At 51.5% G+C, this 11,035-nt stretch overlaps 3 protein-coding genes across 3 annotated transcripts; 2 read left to right on the top strand and 1 right to left on the bottom strand.

Moving 5' to 3' along the window:
* Positions 1–139: 139 nt before the first annotated feature.
* On the top strand, positions 140–2,725 carry COCSUDRAFT_47012 (hypothetical protein; the record flags this gene model as incomplete). Its single annotated transcript, XM_005649417.1, has 6 exons — positions 140–275; positions 837–1,020; positions 1,274–1,634; positions 1,874–1,963; positions 2,204–2,290; positions 2,603–2,725. 6 exons carry the CDS (start codon positions 140–142, stop codon positions 2,723–2,725), a joined length of 981 nt encoding a protein of 326 aa, XP_005649474.1.
* A 1,275-nt stretch (positions 2,726–4,000) lies between these two features.
* COCSUDRAFT_47011 (hypothetical protein) lies at positions 4,001–5,842 on the bottom strand. The gene is made up of 3 exons (XM_005649416.1): positions 5,709–5,842; positions 5,068–5,283; positions 4,001–4,564 (listed from the first exon to the last, which is right to left on the bottom strand). Exons 2-3 carry the CDS (start codon positions 5,246–5,248, stop codon positions 4,356–4,358), a joined length of 390 nt encoding a protein of 129 aa, XP_005649473.1. The 5' UTR covers positions 5,249–5,283; positions 5,709–5,842; the 3' UTR covers positions 4,001–4,355.
* Positions 5,843–6,509: 667 nt separating this feature from the next.
* On the top strand, positions 6,510–10,995 carry COCSUDRAFT_53121 (DnaJ-domain-containing protein; the record flags this gene model as incomplete). The annotated part of the gene is made up of 9 exons (XM_005649415.1): positions 6,510–6,617; positions 6,765–6,831; positions 7,127–7,244; positions 7,825–7,963; positions 8,370–8,486; positions 9,310–9,396; positions 9,712–9,782; positions 10,024–10,120; positions 10,427–10,995. The coding sequence occupies 9 exons, from the start codon at positions 6,510–6,512 to the stop codon at positions 10,646–10,648; spliced, it is 1,026 nt and encodes a 341-aa protein (XP_005649472.1). The 3' UTR covers positions 10,649–10,995.
* Positions 10,996–11,035: the final 40 nt, after the last annotated feature.

Raw genomic sequence — 11,035 nt, 5'->3', positions numbered from 1 at the left:
TACATGGGGCTGCAGAGTTGGTATCGTCTGTGTCGGGCGCGCGTTCGCTGCAGCTTCGAGAAGGGCGCAACTTTGTAATATTTATCTGCGTTGGAGGTCCAAGCTGTGTTTTGGGATTATATTGAGCTAGAGAAAGATCATGTGGTCGGTTTCGATCGCCAGGTGGGTGCCAGTGTTCTGGGTCACTTTCGATCAGGCGTTGCCCGAAAGTGCGCTGGCCAGTGTGACAAAGGTGGCAGGAGCATCCCTGGGTGGTCTCATGCTCTATGCGGACGGTGATCTCGTTAGTTTGACGAAAGATGATGGCTTTGTGAGCGTTGGGCTCCCACCCGAGGGCTCCGTCCGGTTGCCCTATTTCTGTCGGGCATGAGCCCCAGATCACTTCTTGAAAATGCGCTACATGTGCCCTTTGGGACAGATTGTGGCATTTTCAGATCATCTTGTATTCTTTCTTGTGCTGTTTCCAGAAAGCAATCTTGCATCGGACGAAATCGGCGGCCCAAATACGTAGCTGGCATGCTCGGGTGGTGTTTGCTGTCACAAGAGGAATCTTTGGATTGGTGCCCCCTAGCTTAGTGCTTGAGCTGGGTTCTAGTCCCTTATGCCCCAAGTGGTACCATTTTCTAAGAACAAAGAGCTGCCAGTGGGTGCCTGATATGTCAGTCCTTTTGGTGCGAGAAGCTTGGCATCCCTGAGCGTGCTCCCAGCCATCCAGACAGCCCCTTGCAGCACATTACTGCTGGAAGTATCACAGGAGTAACTCCTCTAATGACTGCAGAGATGCAGCTTTTGTGGTTCTCCGGTGCCTGACCGCTTCGGTGTGTCTGTGTGTGCAGGAACAGATGCGCGCAGATTGCTAGCGTTCCCTCCAGCGCCGGCGCCAGTAACAGCTGGATCGACGCTATCATCTTATGAGTACACAGCGCCCAGCGGTGCCCCGGCCGGCGAGGCCGCACCCGCGCTGCCCGCAGCCAGCGCTCCATTGGCCGCCACCGCCTACGCAGTCCCTGCAGTGGCAGAGTGAGTCCTGATCTGCCTCCCGTGCAGCAGCTGTCGATCTGCTGTGTGAAATATGCAGCGTGTGCTTTCTCAGACTCTGGGCGCACCTTGTACGCATTGCACATTAAGCATACCTCACACATTGTCGATGCAATGATTTGAATTCACTGTGAAATGCCGCTGGAGCAGTTGCCTCTCTTTGGCTGATTCATTACGCTGTAAGCCTGGGATGAAGGATTGCGGTCCTTTGAAGCAGAAGATATGCTCTGCACAGGTCATACGCAGCTCCTGTGACGGCCCCGACGCTGGCACCCACGGTTAGCGCTCTGTCGCTGCCGACCCCTGCCGCACCTGTTTACGCGCCCGCAGCCGCGCCCGAGGCTGCACCCGTATACGCGCCGATTGCCGCGCCCGTTACGGCCCCGGCGGCCCAGCCGTTGCCGTTTGCAACCGCGGTATACACCACCGCGCCGTCTCTTGCGCCGATTGCGGCCCCGGTGGAGGCTCCGGTGGAGGCTCCAGCGTCGGATGTGACGGCTTTCTCACTGCCGGTCAGTGCGCCCACGCTTGCCCCAGCCGGCGTGCCTGCACCTGTCGCGGTCCCATCCACGACCACATTCTCTGCACCCACCGAGGTGAGCCTTGATTTCTGACCTTTTGAAGCACCTTACCTACAACAAAGTAGATTTAGTGCATGTTTTGAATGGCAGAGAGAATATTGCAGAGGCTGACAAGATAAAGTAGGAAAGGCATGTCTGGACTGTGGCTCATGATCTCTGCTGCTGGATCGTCAGCTTGTGTGACTTGAGAGCAAATTTGTCTGGCAAAGTGCCGTGTGCTGGCTTGACCTCAGCGCAAGGAAACTTTTGCGCAGGCGCCTGTTACGGTTCCCTCAACTACCATTCTCACCCCTTCCGCGCCTGCACTTGCCCCGGCGATCGCTTCCACCGAGCTCTCTACGCCGGTATGCCTAATTTCGCATGCACTTTGCCTTACATATTTCATTTATATATTCATTCATACATCATGGAGACAGGTAGTTTGATACGGTAGATACAGAATGAAGAGTCAGATAGACAGAATGAAAGATGCGGGCATACCTCCATAGGAAGCGCAAGCATATTAGATCAAGTCAATAGAGGGCATGCTATGACTGTCAGTCAAAGGCTCTGTCTGCATGCCAGCAAACTTGGCCTCTGTGTAGGCGCCAGTGAGTGCACCTGCAGTGACTGCTCTGGAGGCTTCTGCGCCTGCGCTTGCCCCTGTGACTTCTACCGCGATCTCAGCACCGGTATGCATGGTTTCGCATGCGTTTGCATGCGTTCTGCATGTGCTTCATTCAGCACGTGGATTTTATAACTTGATTATAAACAATATAAAGTTATAAATTAATTTTTCCTTTTATCTTATGGCCCTTAGCTGCCGAAGGGTGCAGTTGCACAGCCCGATTGTTGCCCCTCTTGTTTACAGGGGTCCATGTTCCAATTTCCGGGTGCAGCCTGCTGCATGCTTTGCCGGCAGGTTGAAGCATGATGCACCAAGGGGGGTTGCTATTGTTTTTCCGGTCAGCAGATGGCTGACGTGGCTGTCCCTGTGATTGCAGGCTCCGACCACCACCTCCGCAACTTCCTACGCAGCTTCCACCAGCGGGTCGCCCCCCCCTCCACCCCCCCCTCCGCCGCCGCCGCCACCGCCGCCGCCGCCGCCGCCACCGAGCAAGCACTGAGCGGGGATTCCTCCCCCCTACGGGCTTCGCTCCTGCTGGACACTGTGGCAAATACAGTGGCTTAATCCATCTCCCGCCCACAGCCTATTACAGCTGTGGGTGGGATGTTGAGCCCACTCGGTTGTCTGCAGCCCTTTGCAGTGGCGGTATAACCTGGAAAGCAAGCCAGGCTATGCTCTGGCTTTGAAGGTCATATCAATGCGGGTGAATCGCGCTTGAACCACGGCAGCCAGGCAGATGAGGCTTTCCCGGGGCGAGGAGTGAGCAGGCTGCCAGTCCAGCACAGGGGCCTCAAGAGAAATTTCTGTGGTCTGGACTGGACGCAGGCCTAGCTGAGAGCTCTGTTGGGTGGCTGGAGCATTTGGTGTGCCAATACCAAATGGTCTTGGCAGAGAGCAAGATGGAAGGAATTCATCGACTATGGAAGGAATGTCACAATGGCATGTTGGAACACCGTTTGTTCTGAGAATTACCTCGTTGGCAGGATTGCTTTGGTTTCAGAATGATGGCACGCACGCAGTTTAGGGTCACTGTTGGAACCACTGATTGTACTGTGAATTCTTTGCAAAACTCCACCTCAGAACCCTCCCCATTTACACTGCGTCCCCCTACCCCAGAACTTTGGTGGAGTCCCCTCTGCACAGAGATGAGTCATTGAGGATTTCGAATTAGAGTACATACTAGGACATGGCTGCTGTGACTGCGGATCATGGTAGAAGGTGTGTGCCGAGATTAGCATGGTGCCTTAGGTAGATGGATTGTGGATTTGGGAACGAGCGAGACATGCCCATCAAGATGTTGTGACTCACAACTTATGAGTGCAACAATCCTCTTGTGGACCTCTTTTTTTCGTGACGGCCTGTGACATTGTTTTGTGCAGCGGACTGCACCTGACTTGCCAAGAGGGCTCCCTTTCGCAGCATAATGATAGATTGCTTGCACCTAATTAGCTGTGGCTTGCATGTGACAACCTGCTGCCAGGGACTCAACAGACATTCTCGCATGATGGCTGGCTCTCTGGTTTCATGGCCTCACCGTTGATATATTCTTGATTTGATTCTCGGTTGGATAGGGAATGTATGTGTTGTGTCCGGATCAAGGCAGCTCTGTATTTGACGATTGCCCATGCTGGCCTGTAAATACTCTTCAGACATGCGCAAAACTTGCCTTGAGAGTAGCATATCTTATGTGGTTGCGCACAAGCTTAGGTGCACATGCTTCTGCGTGCAAGGCTCTCATGCATGGTCTTCTTCAAGGATCCATCAATCACACTTTGCCCTTGACACATTTACAGCATGCTGATGTGATATCCAAGTGACAACGTCAACGGGCGTATGGCCATGCTGCTTCTATCCCTGCAGCAAACCCTCGTTTCCAACTATAAGCGCTGAAGGATCCTCTATTCTGGACGGCACATCTTGGAACGTATACAAATCTTCTAGTGAAGGCCGCGGGCCACAACCTGTACAGTCTTTGCTACTTATTTCTAGATCTCCTGTCCTCGTTGCTCCTCCTGATCCATTGTTTCTCCTAATAACCTTCTGCTCGCCCATTCTTTTGAAGACTCCGTCCACAATTGCTGCACTGCCTCATAATATTGCAAGCACTGGTTGATTCATCCAGTGCTGAGTCATCGGCCATACTCCAGACTGGTGACCTTACTAAGCAGCGCCTCGCCCTGCTGTTTGCTCATCTGGTGCTGCAGCTTCTCGTTCCAGCTCAGCTTGTTGTCATGACCAGTCACTGCGCCCTCCTGGTGCGAGCATGCATTCCTCCACGCATCCAACAGCGACTGCACCTTCTGTGCAGCCTGGCTGGGATCCACCTCCGCTGAGCTGGCTGCAACATTTGCAGCACACGGCAAAAAGTCATGCCTCATGCCAGGACTTACTGCACGACAGACAAGGCAATGGGAGCATCCAAATTGAAGGAAGGTCTGCCTTGCAGTGAGAACAGTATGCATCGACGAAGTGAACATGTCCCGAGTCTGGACTACTACTGCAGAACACAAGAAGCTGCCAATGCACCCAGAATTTCACTGCAGGTCCGGCATATTGGACTCTGTGGGCTTTGTTTGGCCTTTGCCAATGCATCAAAGTTGCAGTACGGATAGGGCATGTTGCACAATGGCACACTCTGTCATAATTTTTTTTGCAGCATGTCCCAGACAACCACTGTCCTGATCACCAGTGTTGTCTGCCCGATTGAATACAAAATGGCACTTCCGAGCTTCAGAAGGAACATATGGATTCCATCCCATGCAAAGTTGTGATTAAATTGCTTTACATGGGATGCAAAGTAATCATAACTTCTTCGTGGCATGGTCTGTGTCAGTGCATTACCTGAGGCCTCCAAGCCGCACTTGGGGTTGGGAGAAGGCTTGAGAATGACTTGCTGTAGTGCTGCAGGCTGGTCGCGAAATGTGGGGGTCAGTGCATGCCACTCTGCCAACAAATCAGCGGTCTTCTGCGCGGCAGCCTGGGGAGGGTTGGTAACGATGTTGGCGGGTGCCTGTGCGCTCATGCTGGCCGTCTGCTGCAGTGCCACCAACAGGAGATCTGAAGCTGCAGCACCAAGATTCAGCATCTGATGCAACCCCAAAGAAGCTGCCAAGCCATCTTAAGCTGCTGCGACACACCAACAGACAACAATATGCACGTGAACCCATTGGAAAGAGGAGTTGAGGCCAGCTGAGTAGTCGATGGGCATCGAACGCCATTCTAGGTAGAAGATGGCCAAAAAAGACCCCGGTGAATGCAACCACCATTGTCATTTATTCCTGGGCTATCTACATGCTAGCATTGCACGAGGTTTGGTAGCCTAGAAGACTATCGGGAAACCCAAGGGTTCAGCTAAGGGCGAACGATGTGACCACCTCCTCTACAAGAAGCAAGCCTCATTTTGCAGCAATGCACAGAGACTTTGCGAGCCTTGACTGAATGATTTTGGATCAATAACATTGCCCTTATAAGCAGCAACCCACCTCGAAATTTGCAAACGCGTCTCGAAACGGCTGACTCGATACAAGTCGATACAGGTCAGCGCTGTTTGTCCTCCTGGATCCTGGTCAGTAAAATGAGATCTTTGCTACAAGAGTTTTCGTTCAGTGTACCTAACCCGTATCTTCTGCCACGACCAAGAACCCCTGAGGTGAAGAAGTCCTTGCAGCGGCACCTCGATCGCCTCACCGGTTATGAATTCGGTCCCCCCGCTCTACGAACACAACCAATCACCAGGCCAGAGACACTCGCGGGAAACAGCGTTTCCAGAGTTTGCGAGGAAGGAAAACCCCATGGCATCCGTGGCTCTGATTGCCTTAGATTGCCTTGACATTCTTTACATGATGTTGGTGTGAGTTTGTATTTGCTCAGGCTGCAAGCTGCTCCTTTCGATCCTCGATCTCAACCTTCTGTAGCCTAGAAGAGATCCCAACATTGGGCGATCTGGTACAGTCGACAGCATTAGAAATAGCGATCATCGCTTAAACATTTAGTGAGATCAAAGGGATTTGCTCGGGTAGGTCCTGGTTTGCCTGTGATGGATTGGAAGCACATCACGCAGCTTCTACTTCTTCTCTTCACGGCGTCCTGCGCTCTGGCAGCGTAAGCCTTTACGATATGCTATCGTTTTCTTGATTCTTATCACCTGTCCTCCAGATCCAAGTGATATCAATTGAAAACAGAGCTGCTGATCGACCTCACACCCTCGATTCCTTTTTATTTTGTTCAATCGGTGTTTACAGTCAATCCGTATCCAGTGAGATCACTGAGTTCTCACATCGCTCATGATCACTTGCAGGAAGGACTTCTACGATGTCCTGCAAGTCCCCAAGGGAGCCTCAGACTCGCTCATCAAACGGTCCTACCGAAAATTAGCTCTGCAATACCATCCAGTGAGAAGCACCCCTGGTCCCGCATCTTTGATATTATATTTGCCTGATGCTTGATTCTGGAGCAGCTCTTGTGAGGGAACAAGTGCAGTGCAAAGAATATTGAGGCGACTGCAAGGGATGAAAAGGGATGCCCTGCCACTTGAACAGGACAAGGTGAAGGGAACGGAGGAGGAGAAGACAGCCGCTGCCAAGAAATTTGCAGAGATTAGTTACGGTGAGAGCCAGACAATTTCAAGAGTTTTTTCGGGGCAATGAAGCAGGGCTTTCACTGCCTTAAATCACTGCCCTTTTTGCATGTGCATGGTAAACATCTGCAGAAGATGTCATGGGCTGCCAGTCCCTGAATAAACCCACACTTGGAAGCAAATCTGGCAGGTGGCCGTTCTTCTTGCCTTCTCTGCAGGCTACAGGACAGGTTGCCGCTACAACCTGAAATATGGGCAGAGACACCGATCTTTGCCCTATCCATTGTTCCCCAGCAGCAAATGACTCGAGTGCTTCTGGTGCAGCGTATGAGGTGCTGTCGGACGACGAGAAGAGGCGGATTTATGACCGCTATGGGGAGGAGGGCCTCAAGCAGCGAGATCAGGGCGGCGGCGGCGGCGGCGCTGCAGACATCTTCTCACAGTGAGCCTTCACCTCCATTTTACCGTAGTCAGCACCATATTCCCCGCATAACTTTAATTAATTTTTTTCTAGAAAATGGGTCGAAATTTAAGACCCTAAAATGCAAGATATAAACCCTATGGCAATTTCGAGGCCAGTATTGGAAAGCTCTCGCCGAGCCCGACACATCGGTGATTATGAAACATCATTAATGGGAAGGAAATACTCTTATAAACTGGTCCAGACATTTCGCACATTTTGAGGGGTGCGGGAAATATGGTGCTGACTATGGCACTCTTTCCTGCTGACCTCACGTTGCACCAAAGTGTGAAAAACTACAAGGCAAACCATTCTGCTCAGGCAGGGCTGGCAAAGCAGTTCATGTGAAATCTGCAGCACCCATGACCATAGAGATAAGTGGTGTTAATGTCGCCCTCCCTAGTGTAGCACACTGCGAAATTTCAGGCCGTTGCAGGTCTCCCTGCACATAGTTTTCAGACAATACGTTGTTGAGATACTTTTTGAGACACTGATAACGAGGTCTGCTGGCAGCATTCGACACTTACCTACGTCTTAAAAGGAGCGGTGTGGTCGGGTGCAGATTCTTTGGGGGAGGCTTCCCGGGCTTTGGAGGGTTTGGGGGAATGGGCGAGGAGGAGGAGCAGACCCCCAAGGGAGATGATGTGAGGGTGGACCTGGAGGTCACCCTCAAGGACCTCTACCTGGGCCACCAGTTCAAGGTGCGCAACCGAGCAGCTGCATGTGGGGACTGCAACTTGAGCTGTAGTAATTGACAGCTACTAACCCCAAAAGAAGGGTCTGACTTGTCGCAAATGTGCTGTTTATCAAAGAGAAGCTGAGCAGTTGGCAGCATGTTCCTTGAACAGTGAAGACCTTGCCTCGGCATCTAGATGGCCCTCTTTGGTGTTTACAAAACCTTATCAGCCTCCGCCACACCAACCATGCAAGTGTGCATTGGCACTTCAAAATCTTCTTCTGGTGGCACGGCACTGTGCCTACTTTTGAGCTCGGCTATGAGATCCCTAAACAACACTGTGACTTCGTGGGCCCCGTCGCTGACGCATGAGGTTGCTCTAGAGATCGCTTAAGCTACACAAAGGCTGATTTATGGGTGCATGCGGGCAGGTGATGCGCGACAAGCCAGTGGCAAAGCCGGCGCCTGGCAAGCGCAAGTGCAACTGCCGCAACAAGGTGGTAACGCGCCAGCTGGGGCCCGGCATGTTCCAGCAATTCCAGCAGCAGGTGGGTAGCCCAGCTATTCTTATTATTATTCCTATTGTTATTACACATTTTCTAGTCCTTAAAGACTAGGTACGTCAAGCAACACCTGAATCATTGCTCTCCACTCTTCTCAATTCTTGCACTTCCTCTGCCAGTCGTTCGCATGCCTGATAGCATCAAGATCATCTCTCACATAGTCATTCCAGCCTTCAATGCCCTGCCTCTAGCCCCAGTGCCTGACATTGTGCTGAACATCATCACAATGGCATCCTAGCAGGCAGGCAATTTCTGACCAATAATCTGCACCAGGAGGTTTTAAGCTATAAAGGGCGTGTGGGCCGCCAGTGGCCACCCTTTTTTGTCACACGTTTACGGGATCTCAACCTCCATCTGGAAATTGAGATACCCATCAATTTGCTGAGGAATTGTTGCGCGCCAGCCATGCAACAAAAAGAAGTGCTCAGCTATCCATGCACACCGTGTCAAGCGATGCACTGCCCCTGCCCCGTGCGACACAGGAACTTCATGCAGGCAGCACGCAGTGTCTGGTGCTGGTCAAGGACTACTCTGTATTCTTGTAGGTCTCCATCATCCACATGGTATCAGCTGTCAGCAATGTAAATGGCCAAATATTTGACAAAATGCAGACACACGAGAAGTCTGTCATATAAAAATGGAGACTGTCTACAAGACCAATGAGCCTCACGCCGCTCCCAAAAGGTCTCTGATACGATCTGATAGTAGTTATGTGGGATCTGTCTAATTTGCAAAATACAGGTACAGGCGGCTGCAAGTTTCCCTAGAAGAGAAATTTAACTGACGGTGGTTGTGTGTCCCTGTGCAGGAGTGCCAGGAGTGCCAGAACATCAAGTTTGAGCGCGAGACGGAGACGCTCACCATCTCCGTGGAGTCAGGCATGCGCGACGGCCAGGTGAGAGCTACGACCCTGACATCTTCAAAACCCCTGCTTTAAGGGGAATGGATCTGGAGTGGTGGTGGGGCATGTTTGGTCACATGTACGCTCACCTCTCGTATCTGCGTGCGGTGATTAGTGTGAAGGCTGTCCTTTTGTGCATTTCTCAAGCCTGTTGCCGGCATGAGGCTTAGGCTGGGCCATGTTCTCCTCCTTGGAGCAACCCAGGCCTCTGGTTGTTGTGGGTGACTAGAGATATCATCTGAGCAGCGTAGGTTGCTTCGTGCACAAAATTTGAAAATTTCTCGCCGGTTCATTTCTGGGTGTCCGCAGGAGATTGTATTCTTTGAGGAGGGCGAGCCGCTGCTGGATGGAGAGCCGGGAGACCTCAGATTCATAGTCAGGTGTGGGCTCTTACACTACTTGCCCTTTTCTGCAACGGATGAGAGCATTTTCATCATACATACATCTTTTTTCAGTGTAGTTCAGATGAACCCAAATTCCCCCTGTAGCACTCACTGGCATGACAGGCGTGGTGCAGGCATTTCATGTCATTGCTGTGAAATGCAATTGAATATAAGACACATAGTGCAGAACCTCCAACGTCTCTTGAATCCTTACAGCTTTATTCTGTTGCCTGAGTAGGACGCTGCCCCACAAGCGCTTTGAGCGCGAGGGCCATGACCTGAAGTACAACCTCACCATCTCCCTAGTTGACGCGCTGACCGGCTTTACAACAGAGGTAACTCAATTTCTTCTGTGATTCTCTGCGTCCAGCGATCTCATTTGTCAGAGAAGTAATGCTGCTACACCTTTCACCTTTCTGCTGCGAACCAGCAAGGACAGCGGTCCAGCAGCAAATGAGTCAGGATGCAGGATTAGTCCTGTGCTTTGCAATATTAGTCGTGGTCGCCAGTTGCTTGGCTCTCCAGTCACACAACAGCCAGTTATAAGAGTGCTTATCTTCCTCCAAATCTCCATTCTCGGGAAATCTTGCTTTCTTTTTACTCAGAGAAATTCTGAGTAAAAAATATTTTGCTGCGTGCAGTTTGAGCATCTGGACGGGCACAAGGTGAAGGTGGACTCGGCAGGGGTGACAATACCAGGGCAGGTGTTCAAATTAAAGGGGGAGGGAATGCCCCTGTTCGACCACCCCAACAAGGCGGGGGACCTGTATGCCACCATCACAGTGGCGTTCCCTGCCAAGCTCTCAGAATCCCAAAAGGACGCCGTCAGAAACGTGTTCAAGGGCACTCATGACGAGCTCTGAGGTGCAGATCTGGTGTAGACTCAGGTCTAGACTCAATTTGCTTACACAGTTCAAGCAGGGCTCTGCAAGACTTGACGCTGGAATAGAATGTGCGGTGAACTGGGCTGTTCTGCTAAATTGTGGGCTAAACAGCCGCTGTTTGCATTGACATGATCAGATCAGCTCTGCATATAAATTGGATGAGCAGTTCTGCTTGGGCAACTGGCAATATTGTCAAGGCCAGCAGGGCAGCAATCTGGGGCTCAGAAAGAGCCAGCCGGGTATGCTTCTTTGCCTGCACGATTGCTTGGCAATTTGTCCCAGCAGCAAGCTGAAGATCCCCTCTCTGGTTGTAAATTCTTGAAATGAGCACAATGTACTGTCACATCAGTGCAAGCCTTCTGAATC

The sequence above is a fragment of the Coccomyxa subellipsoidea genome (assembly GCF_000258705.1).
Source record: "Coccomyxa subellipsoidea C-169, whole genome shotgun sequence".
NCBI lineage: Eukaryota > Viridiplantae > Chlorophyta > Trebouxiophyceae > Coccomyxaceae > Coccomyxa > Coccomyxa subellipsoidea.
The sequence above is the reverse complement of the archived record's forward strand: the minus strand, read 5'-3'. Positions and strand labels throughout refer to the sequence as shown.

Excerpts from the sequence above, each read along its gene's own strand:
- COCSUDRAFT_47011 (XM_005649416.1), bottom strand. The coding sequence starts at position 5,248 with ATGAGCGCACAGGCACCCGCCAACATCGTTACCAACCCTCCCCAGGCT. Across the intron at positions 4,565-5,067 it reads GTGCGGCTTGGAGGCCTCAG|CCAGCTCAGCGGAGGTGGAT; the intron begins GTAATGCACTGA and ends CAAATGTTGCAG.